This window comes from Mchenga conophoros, linkage group LG2 (assembly GCF_057382185.1).
Source record: "Mchenga conophoros isolate Kocher_MC1m ecotype Shallow Benthic linkage group LG2, M_conophoros_male_GT1.1, whole genome shotgun sequence".
NCBI classification, from domain to species: Eukaryota; Metazoa; Chordata; class Actinopteri; order Cichliformes; family Cichlidae; genus Mchenga; species Mchenga conophoros.
This window is the reverse complement of record NC_140527.1, coordinates 35,866,767-35,886,094: the sequence shown is the minus strand read 5'-3', so window position 1 is coordinate 35,886,094 and position 19,328 is coordinate 35,866,767. Positions and strand designations below refer to the sequence as shown.

Below are 19,328 nucleotides of genomic sequence, written 5' to 3'. Positions count from 1 at the left end.
CTGCAAATTACTATTCTTTTATTTTATTAAAAAAATCATAGTAAATTATATAACAATATCAGAGAAAGTTTGATGCTCTGCAGAAGACATTTTTTCTCCCTGTGCACCATTGAATTCATACATTTATGACAAGGTTTGCAAGGACCTGCACAACACATGGCTCTGATCAATGTTGTAGCTCTTGTGTCACAACAGTTGCTGTGTGCTTACAGTAATGTGACGTGTATTAAGTAGGTACGCATGCAGATGCATATGGCTGGAAATAAATAGATATAATGGGTTTTTTGGCGTCGGCAATGAGCTGAATGAACGAATCTGTATTTATGCCAGGTGTTTGACTAACCATGACAGCCATTAAAACGACAAGTAGGACCTTCTGACCATTAAGTCCTTCCGCCAAATCTTCGCCGACTTTACAAACAAATGGATCATCAGTCATCTTTTTCACAGGCCTGGTGTTTCTCAGTGGATGGATATGGATGAAGTTCAAGCGATGATTGGCGGTTACGGCTATAAAAGGTGCCATCTGTGTTACATAAGAGCAGCACCTTTTCAGCATTTAATCATCACTTTGTAATTGTGCTGGAAGAACCTTGGGGCTTAAGCTTGCAAGCTGCAAGTATTTACTTTGAGTTTTAGAATGAGTCATCTTGATGTTATTCGTCTATTCGTTACCAAAGAAGGAGGCAAGTGAGACCAGCACAGAAGTGGGACAAAAAGTGTGTGAAGTTAACAAGTCAGGCTATTTTTTTTTTATTTTTTATTTTTTTTGTAGGATGAAAAAATGAAAATAAATGTAGCGAGCGTTAATAATTTCATACCACAGGTTTCCTGTAGCGCAGACCTGCCGTGACACTCACTAATGAATGTAAAAGTGTCAGTGCTCGTTGATGCAGATAAATGATAAACGATTCGTTTGTCTTGACTGCAGGACCGACGAGAACTTCGCTAAGAGGGCTTGTAAATTCCTGGCTGAGGTCATTGTTTATGAGCGCTTACAGAGGTTTGGCTGATGTCCTCAAGCTTTTTTTCTTCCTTTGCTCCCCCTGTCTTTAAAGCCTCGTCGCCTCAGCAGATTTCACCTCTCGGCCAAACCCACTGGACGCACTGCTGGCGTAGAGTGAAAGGCGCTCATCTTTACGCGTTGCAAAGGTGAGTCCAAACCGCGGCACATTATTAGGTAGCTGCTAAAGTTCGCTTTAGTTTATGTGAAACAAGGAGCGATTTATCACAAGGATGTTTGTGCCAAAAACTTACTTACTTAAAATGCGTAATTGTTACTTTTCTTCCTTATCGGACGGACATTTCAGACATTTAAGTTAATGACGCAAAGGGTCGGTGTGGAAATAGGTAACATGCTTGAATTACTCTGAAATCAGCTCCTTAATTTCACGCACTATGACACGCAACAGGTGATGCGCTTTGTTTGGGGCGTCAGTCCGCATATATTTAAATGAAGAAGAAAATGTTCTTTTATGTATGCCGTATGTTTATAGATATATGCTTATGCTTACTTTTATTAGCAAATTAACTAATTCTAAGGTAATCTGTGAGGAACTCTTATATACTATATAATATCTGGATATAACTCATTTACACTAATAAGAATAGTTGCAAGAATATTGCTTTGGATTGGAAATCTAGTAGCAGTTTGTACTGACATATATGTGCTACAGATAAGTTTTTGTTTGTATAATGAAGAGCAAAACCCAAAGGTATGATGTGTGGCCATAAACTGTTACAACATGAACCAGCTTACCATCTCCTCCCTTCCCGTTTGGGCAGCTGCCAAACCAAATGCATGATGTCATTAAAGAGACCTGGAGATTACAGCTTTTTCTTTGGAACACTGGACCTTTTTGTGTTTCCAGTATGACTTCACCATCCTTCAAAATCCATAAAAACGTTGTACTTAGATGGGACATAAATTAACCCAGTTTCAAACTGAAAAGACTTTTTCACATGGTTATATGTTCCTCCTGTCTAAGTCTTTTTTCTTTTTTTAACTTTTAGTAAAATCAGCATAAAAGCAGTGTACACATCCAAGCAGAGAGTGACAGATTATTCATTTATAAAGCCTGATATGTGATATATGATTGATATACATTTAAAGTGCTATGTCTCAGTGCCTCTGAGGGTACCTTTCCATCAACATCTGCCACACTTAGACAACTGGGGTGGGGGGTGGGGGCATTAAGCCAGCAGTTTATCCTGACAGAGACATACTTTAGTTAAGAGGGAAGTTCCATCATTTCTTTCAGACAGAGTGAAGAGAGAGACAAACAAAGAGGTTGTGCCTGAGTGCCGATGACTAAGTTGTTGAAACGCATGAAACGGCGCTCTCACCAGCCCAGAACCTAAATAGGCAATGCTGCTTGTTTATCTGTGTGGGCCGACCCCGCTGAGAGGAAGTAATATCCTCTCTGTGCTCTGTGTAGATGTACTAGTCCTCCTTTATTTTCCCTCTTTAGCCACACAAAAAACAAACAGAAAATCGCTGAGAAAAATATGATTGGGATTCTTTATCATTTAGAAAGGACAGATCATGTTGTTATACGGTCTTTTATATACAAGTTCTTTTTTTTGTTGTTGTTGTTTTTTTGTTTTTGTTTTTAAATATTATCCATACAAAACAGTTCATGATTTAAAAAAACATTGAAATGTATGCATGATTTGCATGCCTTTAAATAAATAATTTAACATTTTTGAATTCTTTTATATACAAGTTCAATATCAACACAAAAAGAGCAAATTTGCACTGCTTGATATTAAAGTTATGTGCAATTAAGTGCACGAGTGTGCAAAATGTGCCAGTTTACAGTCATTACACAAGCATGATGTGGGACTGAGTTCAGCAGATTCAAATAGCTATATTTATGTTCTGTATATGCTTTTATACAACTGCTATAGCCGTCGGTTAAATGCAGCTGAGTGAAAAGTCGTGCACTTTGGAAAGTATGACTTTAGTTCATGTTAATTCAGCAATCATTATCATTCAACAAATAATTATGATGACATACATCATGGTGTGATTTGGCCTGTAGAAGTAGGTTAAAGACTATGAAATTTAAAAAATAAATGGTACCCTTTCACTCTTTGACATTATTTTGTACATACAAGTATAACATTGTTTTACTCTGACAACCAGAACGCTGACCGAACCACAGAAACTGACAGGGGATATTTCACCTTTACTTTTTATCATTAATTAAATATTGAATCCATTGTCAAGTACACAACTGGATTTCTTCTTCTCTGTAAACTATCGCTCCTTGCATCAGCAGAAAGAAATAAGTTCTTTATGTTTAGAGGCTTGAGCCATGTGAGAGCAATGAGCACCAGGGAAACGAACTTTTAGCTTTAGTCTGAAAGTTATAGTGCGTGACTGTGTGCGTGTTAGCAACACTCACATCTAAGATGTATTAGTTTAACGGGTGTTACTGTGTTGATCGACCGTCCCTTGTGGCCTTTTCGTTAGAATATATTTGACCTCGGCGTGTTTGGGTCTTGCAGTCTCATCCTGACCTTATGTCCATCTTGTAACACGGCTCCGTACATGAACAAATGGTTGGTGTGCTATGTCGCTGTGTGTGTGTTTCTGTGTGTGTGTTTGGTGATTCACTGTTCCCCTGACAAAGATAGTGTGGCTCAGGCTGTCTGCCCACTAACCAGATTTGGAGGGTGACTGAGACACTGAGATGTCCAGGACACGAGGTCATGTTGAGAAATGAGCTCTCAGACAAATAGACAAGGGTTTTGTTGCTGTTGGTAACAATGAGAATGAGGGTGGCTGCCTATGTCAGTCACCCCAAATGACTTGCTATTATTCAGGAAGTACAGGCCAGATTTCCTGTTTCTCAGCGCTGCCAGCTTAGAGAGGTGTTAGATAATGAGCTTGAAACCTCCACCTAAAAATTCATCAAATTCATTGCGTCTTACAACAGGAGCAGTTTCAAAAGTACACACACTGTGTGAGAGGGCATATTACTGCCTGGATTACTGTCTGTTTCCATTAGCATTGTGAATGACTTTACAGCCTCTGTCCTCCTTTTTTCTCTAAATATAAAAATGGCAAATTTATTACATCACCAACCAGGATTTTCTTATTTGGAACATATTTTAGTGAGTCAGCTGATCAGGGGTTGTTTGGGTTTCCCAAAAAAGGATAAGTAGCAGCCAGGTACTTGAATCAAATGCACTTGAATCACTGATCGTCAGTAAATGTGAGCACATCTATAACAGCAGAGATTTTGGTAGTTTGCTGTTCTGGAGCGTTCAGTTGTGTCTTAATGGAATGCCTAGGAGGAAAGACATCAGCAATGATCTCAAAGAAGCAATTGTTACTGCCTGTCAGTCTAGGAAGGGTTACGGGGTCATTTCCATACTGCCAGGCTTTGGGATGCTCAGAGAAACTGCAAAAAAACACCAAAAACCGAAGTACACCTCAGATGCTGTTAGCATGTTAGGTTTGAAAAGCTGAATCTGAACAGGCTACAAGACTTATAGAACAATGCCCTTTGGACAGGCGGTACTAAATTGGAGATGTGTGGCCATAATGCAGAACACCATGTCTGGAGGAAACCAAAAAGCATGTCAGCACAAATACCTCATACCAACTGTCGAGCAAGGTGGCAGAGGGTGACGTTTTAGGTTGTCAGCCATCTGTCTGACAGCTGACTTTTGACCTAAATGGGGGCAGGCAGCAGGCCAACGATCCCAAGCAGAGGAACAAATATGTAGCCGAATGACTGAAAAACAAAAGAATCATGGTGTTGCAAAAGCCTAGTCAAAGTCCAGACCTCAACCGGACTGAAATGCTGCGGCGAGACCTTAAAAGACCTGCAAATGAACTGAAGCAACGTTGTACAGAAAAGTGGGACAAAATTCCTCCACAATGATGTGAGAGATTGATAAAGTCATGCAGAAAACAATTACTTTAACTTATTGCAGGCAGTTCTGCAAGTTAATGAAACGTGGATGTACACTGTGTCATGTGTTGTTCTTCATTTGAGGTAAGGAAATTTAAATTTTAATATCCGGATGAGGTAATTTTTCTATTATGTCCTGATGTATAAAACCTTCTAAATGACAGAGTGTGTACCTTAATATTGGACCTCTACTGGTTAAAAAATAATAAGAGAAAGACAAAAAAAGAAAAATCCACCGTTTACCACGCCATCATAATTACTCCATTATCAGTTATCCAGTTTATCAAACTGTTAGACTGTGACCTTTCCAGTTTGCCCCACCCCTTATGATCAAAATTCACATGAAGTCAAGGCAACGATGAGAGGAATGCATCGCAGTGCAGACAAAGAGATAAAGACCAAGATAGATGATCCAAACAAACTAAAGGAGAAAAAGGATGTGGGGCAAAATTATCTGGTTACAGACATAATAATCTGAAACAAGACTTAAAGTTAAGTATGCAAACAAACTGAGAAGTAACAGATTTCCTGAGCAGACCATCTCCTGGAGATTTTTATAGGCTGGAGAGTCATGGCGCCTCTCGACATATTGATTAGTCTTTGTGGGTTTGCAGTAATTGCGTGACAGATTATAAAAGAGAACAAATGTAATATTGTGTTCTATGGTAATGGACCAAATCGAATCTGTAATTACAACCAGATGCCCTTTAAACAGTGTGGCACAAGCACACAGACACACACTCACTAGTTTGTGTGTATATTTAGATGTGTTTTGTGAGCAACATAGGACATTTTCTTTTCTATACACTAGTTAGGGAGTAAATAGAGAGTTTTATGGTTCCCAACTCATTAGATTTTACTTTCTGTTAGTCTGTGGGCTTTCAGTTTCCTTTAATTTTCATCGTGGTCTCATATTTCTGGCTTTAAACTTGTCTGAGTCTAAAAGCTTGAATGAATCAGAAGAAAGTGCTCTCTGTAGTTCTGCATTTGAGCTGACAAGATGATGAGAAAACAAGATGATGGTGACCATAATGTTTCTGGTATTAGTAGAAACAGTGGAAGTTAACTGAATGTAAGGAAGCTTATTTCCTACATAACATTAGGTCAAACGCTAGAACACAACTTTACTGTTTTAATTTACTCATAATGCTTTTATATCTTTGTTTTAGGAAACAGCATACAGGTAGTTTCTTTAAAATTGTTATAAAAATATGTTGTAGACGACCTGCAAAACAACGGGCTAACATAGTGGAACATTTTGATACAGGTATTTACCTCAAGGAGTTTTCATAGACCATATCAGAGCTAAAGTAATGTGAACATATTAGTTATATTTGATATACTGATTGATCCGGTGGTCAAATAGCTCCAAATAAATGATAATGTTGTTCCATATCTGCTGTTTGCTAACCAGAAGGGGTTTTTTTTCTACTCATGACTTGGGAACCTGTCTGTTGTTCCTGTAAAATAATATCTAATCATTTTGGCCTCATGTTTTGTTAATAATAACAAATGTTTCTGTTTCAGTTGTTGGTCTGGGTTAAGTATTGTAACTGCATGAGGAGAATTTGTTTTTGGCAAGAGTATTAGTGAGGAATGTGTGGGTGTTTCCTCTGGATTTAAATACAATATTCTTTCCTGAAATCTGAATCAACGAGATAACAGAGAAAGAATTCAGCACTCTTGGCTTCATTTTTTTCTATTCTTCAAACTCCACTAGTTTTTTCCATAGTATCCACTCATGAATATATAAGAGGAGATCTTTATATAACTCTCCACTAAACAGCTGCCCTCCTCATCTCAATCAATATCAACTTGTTCCTCTTGTGAGTCATCCCTTTGAATTATCCCACATATCAGCTGTACATCTTCTGAAGAGTCTTACAAAACATTTAAAGTCAGGGCAGTGGGAGTATCTGTTATCCCTCACGGTCATCATTCAAACCCCCCAGGCTGTGTTTTCCTTTTTTTTTCACCTGCTGATGTTACAGCAGAGGAATCCAATCTGAATCACCTAATCTCTGCATCATACTCTCTCTCTCTCTCATCCATCTATTCTCTAATGCATTCCCTAAAAAGGACAGGAGGGGTGAAGGTTGGATTTGGATTTGGGGTCGGGTCACAAAGGGGTATATACAGCCCCCATTTCTTAACAAGATGTGTGGTCTCCAGGTTCGACCCTCTGTGGATGCTACTGACCCTGTTTTGTCTTCCTTTTCTTTTCTTGTTCTTCTTTTCGGCCTTTCTGGAACGCAAACATGACATACAGACACTCAGGTAAAAACTTTTTGCCTGTTTTTTTGGTTTTTCTAATCTGATGCAAAATGTTTTTGTAACAGGTAAGAAGAACAGGTCTGTTTTCAGATAATGAAGTCAGTGTGTTTTCTTCTGATTGTTTTCAGAAAAACGGAGCAGGTCCACTGAGATTTTCTCGATGTGTGAAACAACCTCACCTGTAATATGAATACGGGCTATTTTTAAATGATCAGTTTTAACATCTTCAGGTGGTTTAATGAAAAACTTCACTGAAGTTCTGATACAGATATAACATTTCCCTTTGGATCAAAACAAAACCAGGGAAAGCATGTATAAAAAAAAACAAAACAACTTGAATTCAAGGAACTTTTTTTCACTTCAGAAGGTGGATGAGTAAATTAACACCACAATTAAAGCTCAAATATTCCCTGTACTTTATTTACTTTAGATGAAATGTTAAAATATATATATATATATATATATATATATATATATATATATATATATATATATATATATCCACAGAAAAAGCATTTAATAAATGTTAGTCAATTGTACTATGTGATAAGTATGCCAGTTTATTTTACCTGAAGCTGATGCAGATGAACACAACAGCCTGCAATGAATTTTACCTTCTGCATGAATATAATATTCAGTATTTATTGAAACAGTGTTTAAAAGGTCATGATTCAACTCACAATGCTCATTTTAGAGGACGGGTTCGTGATTGTTAAATAGCTTATCTATCTATCTGTCTATCTGTCTGTCTGTCTGTCTGTCTGTCTGTCTGTCTATATATAATTTTGTATTTTTCTGCAGTAAAATAACTTAATAGACCCAATAACTCCTCATTATATTGTATCATCATGAAAAGGCCATGTTGTACTATGGATTTGTGGTTTAATATTACAATGTGTGGATGTTCAATTATGTAGTGACTGTTTAAAAGTGTTCAGGGGCCTATTTTGAAATTTTGGAAATTGTTATTGCCATGCACCTTTACCTCTATAACACTTTCACATGAAGATGGGAACACTTTCAGTTTTCTTTAAGGAATGTTAAAGAACAGAACACTTCAACAGATATTATTTCGGCTGATATTCAGTCTGTCCAGTGTTTGACTCACTTCTTGAAGTGATCTCACTGTGACCTTTCCCACTACAGAAGACTCCTCCCCGAAGGGAGCACAGTGGTATACACCTCTCCCACCACAGCTGAGCATCATTGTACATCACGGCTGTTTGACAGGGGGCAGCTGTCACGCTGTTTGCAACAGCAGATTAAAGTACTGGGAATGTGTCAGCTGGAGCCACAATAGCTGCATAGTCCCAGCAGTCATCAGTCTCCATCCATCTACATTTGTCCACTTTGGAAGGTCAATGGACTTTAAATAGAGTGTCCAAGTCTAAAATAGATCTCCGGGCTTGCTGGGCTTAGTAATGTGTACTGTGTGTGATTTGACAAGGTTGACTGTGTTGGACTGAAGGGGGTTTTGCCATGAAACGCTACAAGGGGGTGAGTTTAGGTGGAGTAAGGCGTGTCACTGCTCAGTCCCCAGTCCAGTCTTTATCCCTTGAGCACAGCTGCAGAACAGAGCACACCACATACCTCGCATCGCTTTCACGTGGCTTTTATTTTTATTTTTTTAACCACATCTTACTTAAATAGCTCCCTGCATAAATGTTTTCTTTGCTCCTATGGTTACTGGGACAATTGTCATACCCTGCATTGTTTCCTCCATAGCTGCTGTTGCATCGGATTAAAATGATATCTGTGTATCCAAATAAATCAATTTTTCTAAAGTTCACAGACTGTTCAGCTACCCTTTCTGGCTTCCAGATAAGCTTTTAAAGTGATCTAGATAGTGCTTATTTGTCCACACTATGCATAACTATTTATTCCAGAAAATTACTCACGCTGGATGTCAACTGTGACAGGAATGCAGGAATGTTGACCGATAAAGTAGCAAAGCCACTCTGACACAAAGTTTACAATATCATCTAATAAAGTGATCTGACCAAAACGCAAGACAAAAGATCGAATGTGGGCCGGGGCTCTGGGGAGACAGCTTTGAGGTGGAGGGGGTGAAGGGAATGCGTCTAAAAATAAGCTTTCCAGGGAGAGCTTGATAAAAAAAAGTCTACAGGCCAGGAAACCTGCAATCAACAAGTAGACATCTGTGGGCTGCTTTTTTACCTCACTCACACTTCTCTCATCAGTTTGGTATGCTGCTGTTAGAGCCACATGTCATAGTGTCTCAATGGGAAAGCAGAAAAAACATATACATCTTTCCACTGAAGACTAAATATAAATTCAGCATCTATTTTTTTAGGTTAAGAGGTCAGATGTATATATGCATATATGTGGGTGGAATTTATTGTTGCTTATATTCAACCTGTCAATATAAGCAACTTCAAACTTTCTGAGCTGCAACTATAAGAGGTTCAGAATGCTTCATATGTTGATTCCATGCTGTAGAAAATGCAACAGTGCCCCCTGCTGGTGCTACAAGGAAACATCCAGCCATGTAGGCAGACCTAAACGTGGAGAGCAGATTCTCTGTACACATTCAGTGACACTCTCCTCCTCTCGTCTCCTCACAGGTCCCAGGAGTTATCTAACCTCCACCATGACTGATCGCTTTGACTGCTACTACTGCCGTGACAATCTGCATGGCAAGAAGTATGTGAAGAAGGATGACAAGCACGTGTGCACCAAGTGCTTTGATAAGCTCTGCGCCAATACGTGCGCAGAGTGCAAACGCCCCATTGGTGCTGACTCCAAGGTGAAAATAGTGTGGATGGAAAAGAATGATTTTTTTTTTTTGTTTAAGCTTTGAGTGTAATGTAAAGATTTCTTACACAAATTAATATATCCTAAATGCTATTATACTTAATACTTTTATTTGGTTAAGTGCAAAGATCCTAAAATGGATTAGGGTTTCGGAAGCTTTCTAGATATTCCTCGCAGATTCCAAGGACAAAATAAAAACATTTTAAAGGTCATTTTGTAGAGAAAGGAGACTTCTGATCTGCGTATAGGCCATTTTCACATCAGCCATGCTGAGTAGACCCTGGGTGGCAGCTATCTAAATTTTAAAATGCCTTTTGTAGATGTAAATCGTCATTGAGGCTTTTGAATAAACGTGACTGAAGTGCAGACTGTCAGCTTTAATTCAAGGCTTTTAACTAAATTATAAACAGTTTAGGTGTAACAGCCAATTTTATTCACAGGGTCTTAAAGTAACTGGACAAACTAAAATAACCTGACATACGGGATTGTTCCTAATAACTTCCTCAAAATCCTTTGAAGGCAATATTTGCTTGACGTTGCTGCTTGTCCAAATAATTGTGGACCTAACTGTATGTACTATATGTTCAGAGTGCTCTCTGGCTGTAACTTGAGGTCTGGCTATTATAAAGCACCGACTTCTGCCTTGAAAATGCTCTTAGTACTCGGTCACAGGCAGTTAACTGTGTGAAAAGATGTGTCATTCCTAATAATGGAGCTTATATACCTCATTGTGCATTTCCACCCTCTCAGACCTCTAACTCCTTCATGGCTCACCACATCCTACTTCACTTCATTACCACTTTTATGCCAGTCACATAGGTTTGTTCTCTATTCGGCCCCTGAGCCTCAGTCCACATGATGAGTAAACAAACTCCATTTTAATGAGGTCTGCATCAGGACTTAGTGAGGGCACCTCTGCTCACCTCCCCACCCCTTCTTTTCCCCCTCAGGAGCTGCACCACAAGAACCGCTACTGGCATGAGGACTGTTTCCGCTGTGCCAAGTGCTACAAGTCACTGGCCAGTGAGGCATTCAGCGCTCGGGATGATGGGAAGATAATGTGTGGCAAGTGTGGCTCCCGAGAGGATGGCAATCGCTGCCAGGGCTGCTACAAGGTGGTCATGCCAGGTGGGTTTGCACCATATACACACCTTTTCTCTCTGAAAAGTTTTCATGACATTATTTCTGTGGGTAATAATTTTTCTATAGAACATTATTTTGCGCATACAACAACAACACTTTAATAAACACGGCAAAAGTTATAGGATGTAATGAATTCTTTCATTTTAAAAATTCCCTCGGATACAACAAGGTAGCATGAACCTTGATAGTAATGATAGTACATATGATAATATCAGACAGGGCACTGATATATATATATACATAATGTCCCTCCTCGTTATAGACTAAGCAAATTTTCAGCCCAGATAATTCGTTTTCAATCATCTTGTTATTCAGGATCTCAGAACGTGGAGTACAAGAACAAGGTGTGGCATGAGGAATGCTTCACCTGCATTGAGTGCAAGCAGCCAATCCGCACACAGAGTTTCCTGGCCAAGGGTGAGGACATCTACTGTTCTCCCTGCCACGAAAAGAAGTTTGCCAAGAAATGCTTCCACTGCAAGCAGGTACAAGCACAGACTTTATCATTCTCTACATTTAGTTATCATCCCGTTGTGTTTGACATCACAATCAAAATATCTGCCTTTCCAAGCCCATCACCTCTGGAGGGATCAGCTACCAGGACCAGCCATGGCACTCCGAGTGTTTCGTGTGCAAAACCTGCCATAAATCTCTGGCAGGAACTCGCTTCACTTCTCATGAGGACAACATTTACTGCGTGGACTGCTACAAGACTGATGTGGCCAAGAAGTGCCATGGCTGCAAGAACCCAATAACAGGTCAGGGAAGCGTCATCATTTGTTTTGTTGTCTACATAATGTGCGCTGGGATTCATTTTAAAAAAATGATCTAAAATGTTTTGCGTACTTTCTTCGTGTTGTTTCTCACTCATTTAAGACCAACGTTGTTTGGAGTAAGGTTTAGAAGTACTGTGTTATATAGTTAGACATTTATTGTATCTGAGAGCAAGAAAAGGGCAACACTTTGTTTTCATCTCTGGCAGACAACCATTTAAATTACTTCCAATAAACTTTCAGCACAACTTCAATTTGTTCAGGCAGCACACAGCAGGTCAGCTGAACAAGCAAAAATATTACAATTTGTCTTATGGCAGGCATAATAAATGACTAATGCATGAATAAGCACTTGGATTTAAATGGAGATTAGTGCCAATGATAGGGAGCTTTTCCCTCCTTACGCAATTTCCCCTTTTAAATTTAATCCTTTAGCTCTTACATGTTGTTTTGGTCTCAAACGGTAAGATCATGTATTACATGTTTTGGCCTTTATGCTTTATGTCAGGGGTGTCAAACTCAAATACACAGTGGGCCAAAATTCAAAACTGGAACAAAGTCGCGGGCTAACGTTAATATTTATTGAAATATATTTATTCCTCCAGATATAAGAATTAATCTTTTCTTATGGACTCAAACACATTTTGCTAAAAAACTGAATATGGAACAAGCAAAGCTTAATACTAAACAATATATATATATTAGCTGTATAATACCAGTAGGCCAGCTCTGATAGTAATTTGGTATGGCTTCGCGGGCCAAATGTAATTAGGCTGCGGGCCAGAGTTTGACACCTATGCTTTATGTTAACATCCTTTTTTTTGTATTAAAAAACACCCTCATGTGTCTCTGTGCAGGGTTTGGCCACGGCACCAATGTGGTCAACTATGAGGGATTGTCCTGGCATGAGTACTGCTTCAACTGCAAGAAGTGCTCCCTCTCCTTGGCCAACAAGCGCTTTGTCATCAATGGAGAGCACATTTATTGCCCCGACTGTGCTAAGAAGCTGTAAAATGTGCAAACTGTTGTGCATCTGAGAATTTGATGATGTGGAGTTAACACCTAAACTGACTTTTTGACAAAAATTTGCAAGGTTGCCAAACTACAGGCTGTGTCAATTAACTTGCATTTATCTATGTAAACATAACTGCAGCTTGTTTCAGAGTCAGGGATTGGATACTAACATGACGTATTTTCTTTGTGGGTTTGTGATGTGCACTATATATCTAATACAGGATTTTGTAGAGCCTATTGAGACAAAAGTCTTTTCAGTGGCTTACTGGAATCTTTTGGGGGGGGAAATGCTTTTAATATGCTTCCTGCTGCTAATACATACCAGCTTTGATTAATAGTCTGTTACATCTCTGAATGCACAAATAGAAAACGAGAAAACTGTTTAGATGAACCCATACTGAAATATAAAGTGCTCATGTATTCTTAATGAGTGACATTAAATGCAAAACATGAATAAAAACAAACTGATATGAAGCCCCATTTTTCCTCTTCACAGCAAAAAATGGAAACATATTTTTTCAAGGCTTTATTGTTTTAACAGTCAGTATCTCAGTAAACTTTAGATATATTTACAGTACAAATGTAATATGTGGACAGGGCATTGTTAGTAAAACGTCTAGAGAAATATTCATATTCACAAAGTTGCCCTTGTTGAGTAGAATGATTGTCGAGGCCGAGGTAAGGAGAAGCTTTCTTAGTTGACTGTGAAACAATAAAAAAAACCAAAACAAACAACCCACACTAAATCTTAATCTAAGGCACCGTTCTAACCTAACATTATAGATGATGTTGAGGACTACGTGCTGTGAGCTCTGCATCCATACCCTGTAACATGCAGACACTGTATGTGTTCAAGCAGCAACTATAACCACTCCTTAGGTGTATTCAGGAAAGCAAAGTGGAGTATGAAAGATCTAAGGCTCAGGTTATGAATGAGGCTAAAACATCTGGATGGGAATAAGTGACAGAACTACATAAATGACTTTTTCTTTATGAAAGTTTACACAGCTCCCCCAGGAGTCTGTAAAGTCCTCAGATACGTGCTTTGTTTAAAGAAGGGTAACTTGTGACAGTGCAAAAAGTCTCATGCGTCCTAGAAGAATAACATAAGATGGCTAAAAGCGCGTAAGCTCAGAGACGTGGTAAATATTGCAGGACGGTTTATGGAGTCTGTTACATTCTTTGAGCTTATTAATCAAAGCTGAAAAGCTAAAAAGCTCAGACTCCTTATATGTACAGAGAGAGTTTAGTAAGCCAGCAGAGAAAAAGGCAAAAGTTCAAGGTCTCAAACCTCGTGCTTGGACTTTTCAAGCATCAAGAAATTCAACATTTCATGAATAACAAAGAACCAGACAACCAGCCTGACCCACGTCAGGTTTTGTCGGGTGGAAGTGCCCTCCTTATTCTACAGTAGAACAATTGAATCCTGAGCAGACGCACCTGCAACGACCAATCAACACCCCTACATCCTTTTGCGTGACATTAATTGCATTTTGATGACAGTAAAAGCACTGAGAGGCACATCTATGACTCATATCATGGGTTTAGATGTGTTTGTAAGGACAAAAATGGCTCTGTCTGTCATCCAAATCTCAACTGGTTTAGTCTTTTTTGTAGGCAAAATTTAGAATTAGCGCTTGCAGATACAGAGCTGAAACTTAGGAAACAAAGTAGATTGCCACCCAGTTTTGTTGAGCTCTTGTGAAAGGGGACATAAAGGTTGCCAGGTAGGCCAAACAGAACCTGGCAACCCCGTCACACGGCACCAGTCAAACTGAAACCGAATAGTCATTTACACAGACTCTTGAATCCTCCACAACCTGAGCCACTCCATCCTAAACATGGCTTCATTTGCCTAATACTGATTATTTACACAATATAATAACACTTAAATATATGTAGAAATGCATTTTCATATAGAAACCAACAGCCAAAATTGTATACTACAAAAATAGTTGAAATGCATTTTGTCATATGTAGCAGCTAGTTTGACAGGATATTTAGATGGTGGTTAGTTGGAAAGAAGTGGAACTGATGATGAAGCACACAGAAGAATGAATCACAAAGCGGGAACTAAAGCTCAAGTTAAAACCGGATCATTGAAAGCCTGATTCCTAGTTTCAGTTTAGTAACAAACACCATGTCAAGAAGCTCAGAAGCAGCTAAAAATAAACTACTGGATTTCACCTCTGTCTTGTGACAGTCTGTTACAGGTATGGTTATTCAAACAGTTGGAGGAGTCGCCACAAATGACACTAAAACCGGACCCAGCTAGGACTCTTGTAAAGTACAATATTAGTAAACTTGTATTCTATATACAAATGCAAAAAAAAAGAAAAAAAAGGAAAACCTAAACCAACCGTGAGCTTCAAACAAGTGCAAAAAGTTTACTGAACATGTGGATCTACACATGGTTCGCCTTCAAATGCAACTGCTGTGCTGCTGAAGCCCTCTAGTGGCCAAAGAAGGAAAGGGGGGGAAAAAATCAAGGAGGGGGATGAAATGGCAAAAGCCCAGTCAAGTAATGTATTAACACAGCCAATCCCGAGGTTAGCAGGGACTGCTAACCTGTGCATGCAAGAAAAAAAAATTTGTTTTAAAAAATTAGAAAGGAGGGAAAAAAAATTGTAAGGCCATGTTGCTGCAAAAAGTAGACTGTCAAGTAAATTTAGATCAGTCACATGGAGAACCTGTGATGCCACCTCCACCAAACCCCAACAAAACAGAACGTATAACAATTTCTTCCATTAATTAAGAATAATTCACAAAATCTATTGTGCATGTGTCCTGGAATATTCTCACAAGAAGAAAAAAAGACTAAACATTTGATAACAATAATTACAATATCAAAGAAGCCAAAATTAATAAATTATAACAACACGCCCCTGACAAAAGCAAACACTTTAAAAAAAAAAAAAAAATCATCAAAACTGAACAAAATTGAGAAAAAAAAAAAAAAATCTGGAGAACTAAAAACCACAAGAGGAAGAGGAAAAAGACCCAGGGTAAGCATGTGGAAAGAACAGACAGCATTTCCCTGAAGCACAATTATTAATATATACTTTCAATACATAGTTTCCTCATCATGTAGGGTGCAAACGTAGCACTTGGGTGGTCTTTCCACTTCACCTTGTGCTCCTCCCTCTGGAAAAGGAGGAGAAAGGGGAGAAAGCTGCTTGGAATTGACAGAATTTTTAAGGAGGTCAACTGGACAGGAACTTTAGGAGTGCAGCAATAAGAGGCTTCTCAGCGACGCCGCAGACGTCAAATCTCTGGAGGGACATAAAACACGAGAGTTCTTGTCAGTTGTTAAGTTAGACAATGGCAGCATCGGAGTCATCAGCGACTGACAGCTCACCTGGCAGGGCTTCTATGGGTTGACTGGAGGAATGCAGCGTGCTGATGGGGGTTTCATTGTCTTCAAAGGCTACTCTGGTTCCATCTGAGCTCCCGTCACAATTGATCAAGACATTGTTACAGTCCCCCGCCTCAAGGAGGGGTCGAGACTTGGAGTGGCCGTTAAGATCAATGAGCTCCTCAAAGCTCCATTGGTTGGATTTTCCATTGACTGTGGAGACCAACTTGGTAGAGTCTTGCTCATTCGTGAACTCAGAACCCTCGACAAGGCGACCCTCAGGTACTGGACTGAAGAAGGGGAACCAAGGGAGAGTAAGAGATTATTATAGGTGTTTGTATTTTAATAGAAATACATCTGAACTAAAATCTGATTCTTAAGAGAGAAAAAAAGATCTGAAATGTAATGTATTTTATGTATTTCTCTGTAAAATGTTAGAAGCCAAACTGTAAAATATGAGATGGGAGTCTTTGGCTTCACTAACATACCAAAACAGTTTAATAATGTGAGAAAATCTTGTCCCACCTCTGACATGTTAGCTAACTTGTAATACCGAGGTATTTTGTGAGGAAGAAAAGTGCCAACTATTTGAGGCAGTTTTAGATGACTAAACGTAACTCAGTTTGTGGGTTTTGTTGGTTTCTCTACCGTTGTACCTTTCTGCCTGAGTCTCATCTGTGCTTGTGCCATTGTTATTCTCCTTGTCTGTCTCTGATGTCTCGTCCGTGTGGCCCAGAGGCTCTTCTCGCTCTGTTGCAGGCTCACCGGAGGACAGACAGCTCTCATCTTTGTCAATCTCTGTTACTGTATTAGGGCGACAATGAAAACACAGATTAGATATGTCACAAGTCGCATAGAAATATATGTAATTTTACTCAAGCAATATGTAAGTACATTGAAAGTAAGAAGATACATTCGCAGTTACAGACAAATAATGAAAGCTGCTCAGCATATTTAGATTCTTAGCTGAAAAAGACTGGAGAACTCTTACTTTTAGTTTCATAGTTTATCTGGTCCATTTCCTCATCTTCATTCTCCTGTGTGCATTTATCATCATCTCTCTACACAGGAGACAAATGTTAACCGACCTTGATTGTGAAGGAATTTTCCAAAAATCACAAATACGACCAAATGGGTTGACTGAATGTGAGCTCACCTTTAAATCATTTTGGTCCCCTTTTCTAGTTCTCTTCATTATTTCTTCAATTCTCTGTAACAGAAAGAAGTTAGGTTAGAAATTAATTTCTAGTAATTACTTTGCCAATGTGATCTGGACTCTTGGGTAAAGGAGAGACTGATGGTTAAAAAACTGACTCTCGATGTAACTTCTTGTCAAAACAAAATTATTTAATGACACGTCGATGAATCAAGGCCCAAAACAAAAATTTAAAAAGTTGATGCACCCATCATACCTTCTTCCTCTCCATACGCTCCTGTTGGTTCTGCTGCATAATGCGGTCTCTCTCCTGACGAACTCTTTCTGCCTCCTCCTGGGCTTTGGCCTCGGCCTCCTCGCGTTCCCTTTGGAGCTCAGCCTGCCTTTGTGCTTCCTCCTCTGCCAGCCTAATCCGTTCCTCCTCTGCTAGGCGAGCCTCTTCCTCTTCCCTAAGTTTTCTCTCCTCTGCAAGCTGCTTTTCCTCCTCCAGACGTTTCAATCGAGCCTCTTCTGCTAATCGTGCCTCTTCTTCTTTTCTCAACCTAAGATAGTCAAAAATGGCACCTCTTAATTTAACGTATCCTGACAAATGAAAATTATTCGTATTCATTGCCAGTATGCCTCAGCCTGTTTCATTAGCTAAAACAATGCAAATCGCACATGTGGCTATAAAATACAAGCAGCTCCAAACTACTGTTGTTATTAAACAACTTTGTTGTCAATGGTATTACGCTGTGGTCATAAATGAGGTTACTCTGTCATATATAGACAAACAACACACAATAAAAACAATAATTTATGATGATAACTTGTGGAACAAACAAGAACACAGTTCCAGCAGCTCAAATAACCTTACCTCTCCTCTTCCTCCTTCTGTAGCCTAAGCTTCTCCTCTCTCTCTTTCTGCTCTCGCATCAGTCTACGGTTTTCTGCCAGGATCTTGGCAGCCTCAGCAGCCGAGTTGGTGCCTGACGTAGCCTTTGAGTCTGACAGGTGGAAAAGACAAATGCGGAGGTTGAGGACTTTTTGTCAGCTACTTTGTCAATGCTGTACGGGCCTGATTTACCTCAACTTTAACCTTTCTTCTCAAATCAAGCTCTGGCAGCACATCATCCCTACCATCACCGACCTTCATCAGCACATGGTAAAGTCCCATCCCCTCATCAGGTATACCTTTGCCCTCAAGTATCAGACCATGTCCATTATCATACCCCTGATTCATACTGGATGCCTTTTGAGGCCTGGACTACACTCTTGAATACTCTCTCAGCGAGGATTCGCACTGCTACTTCTATTGTGACTTCCAGACAGTCCTGAAAACCAGCAGCTCACAAAGCTCACAAAGAATTTGTCATCACAGAAAAGACAGAAGCAGAACAGTGAAGAAAGTGTCTTGATAAAGTTCAACTTGAATCCCAGAGTATCCCTTTGCTTTGAGTGAAGTACTCTCCTCAGGAATTCATACATGAGGTTAGACAACAAAGGTTAACACATCAAGCCATTTATCCATTTATGTTTTGGGTGTATTGGGTGTGTTAAGCCATAGTAAGCAATGTGACAAATCTATCAGCTGGACTGTTGAATAAACCCATCCTTCCATTTTCTTAACTGCTCATAAAACAGCCATTGGGGAGCCTATCTCAGCAGACACAGGGTAAACGCCGTTCATACACTCCTAAAAATAAATGTGCAACCTAAACTGGACCATGCTTTTAGAGCTTTTAACACACAGTGGATATCTGGTTGCATGTAAATCCATATGAAAACGATTTTCCCTGCCAGGAGGTGGCAGAAGAAACAGCAAATCCAAATGTCTAAAGCATGCGACTCCAGGTGATAAACGCTACCTTTTCTGCTTCACCGAGATTTATTGCAATATGTAAACACAATCCCAATAATGGTGTGTCTAC

General features: G+C 39.3%; 2 protein-coding genes across 15 annotated transcripts in view; one reads left to right on the top strand and one right to left on the bottom strand.

The window, feature by feature from the left end:
• The first annotated feature begins 996 nt into the window (after positions 1-996).
• Positions 997-13,371, top strand: fhl1a (four and a half LIM domains 1a). Of its 2 annotated transcripts, none has more exons than XM_085243805.1 (6): positions 997-1,152; positions 9,788-9,969; positions 10,928-11,105; positions 11,436-11,605; positions 11,692-11,878; positions 12,751-13,371. In XM_085243805.1, the coding sequence occupies exons 2-6, from the start codon at positions 9,814-9,816 to the stop codon at positions 12,903-12,905; spliced, it is 846 nt and encodes a 281-aa protein (XP_085099931.1). In that variant the 5' UTR covers positions 997-1,152; positions 9,788-9,813; the 3' UTR covers positions 12,906-13,371. The 2 variants fall into 2 exon arrangements, with proteins under 2 accessions (XP_085099931.1, XP_085099924.1); XM_085243798.1 differs by lacking the exon at positions 997-1,152 and adding an exon at positions 7,066-7,205.
• The window catches only part of map7d3 (MAP7 domain containing 3), a 30,217-nt gene continuing 24,111 nt past the window's right edge, over positions 13,223-19,328 (bottom strand). For all 13 annotated transcript variants that reach the window (XM_085243679.1, XM_085243688.1, XM_085243715.1 and 10 more), the window contains 7 exons: positions 18,275-18,404; positions 17,675-17,960; positions 17,419-17,472; positions 17,254-17,323; positions 16,919-17,066; positions 16,266-16,552; positions 13,223-16,179 (listed from right to left, as the gene is read on the bottom strand). In XM_085243679.1, coding sequence (XP_085099805.1) covers positions 16,172-16,179; positions 16,266-16,552; positions 16,919-17,066; positions 17,254-17,323; positions 17,419-17,472; positions 17,675-17,960; positions 18,275-18,404 — 983 coding nt within the window. In that variant the 3' untranslated portion in view covers positions 13,223-16,171. The remainder of the gene's footprint in view (positions 16,180-16,265; positions 16,553-16,918; positions 17,067-17,253; positions 17,324-17,418; positions 17,473-17,674; positions 17,961-18,274; positions 18,405-19,328) is intronic.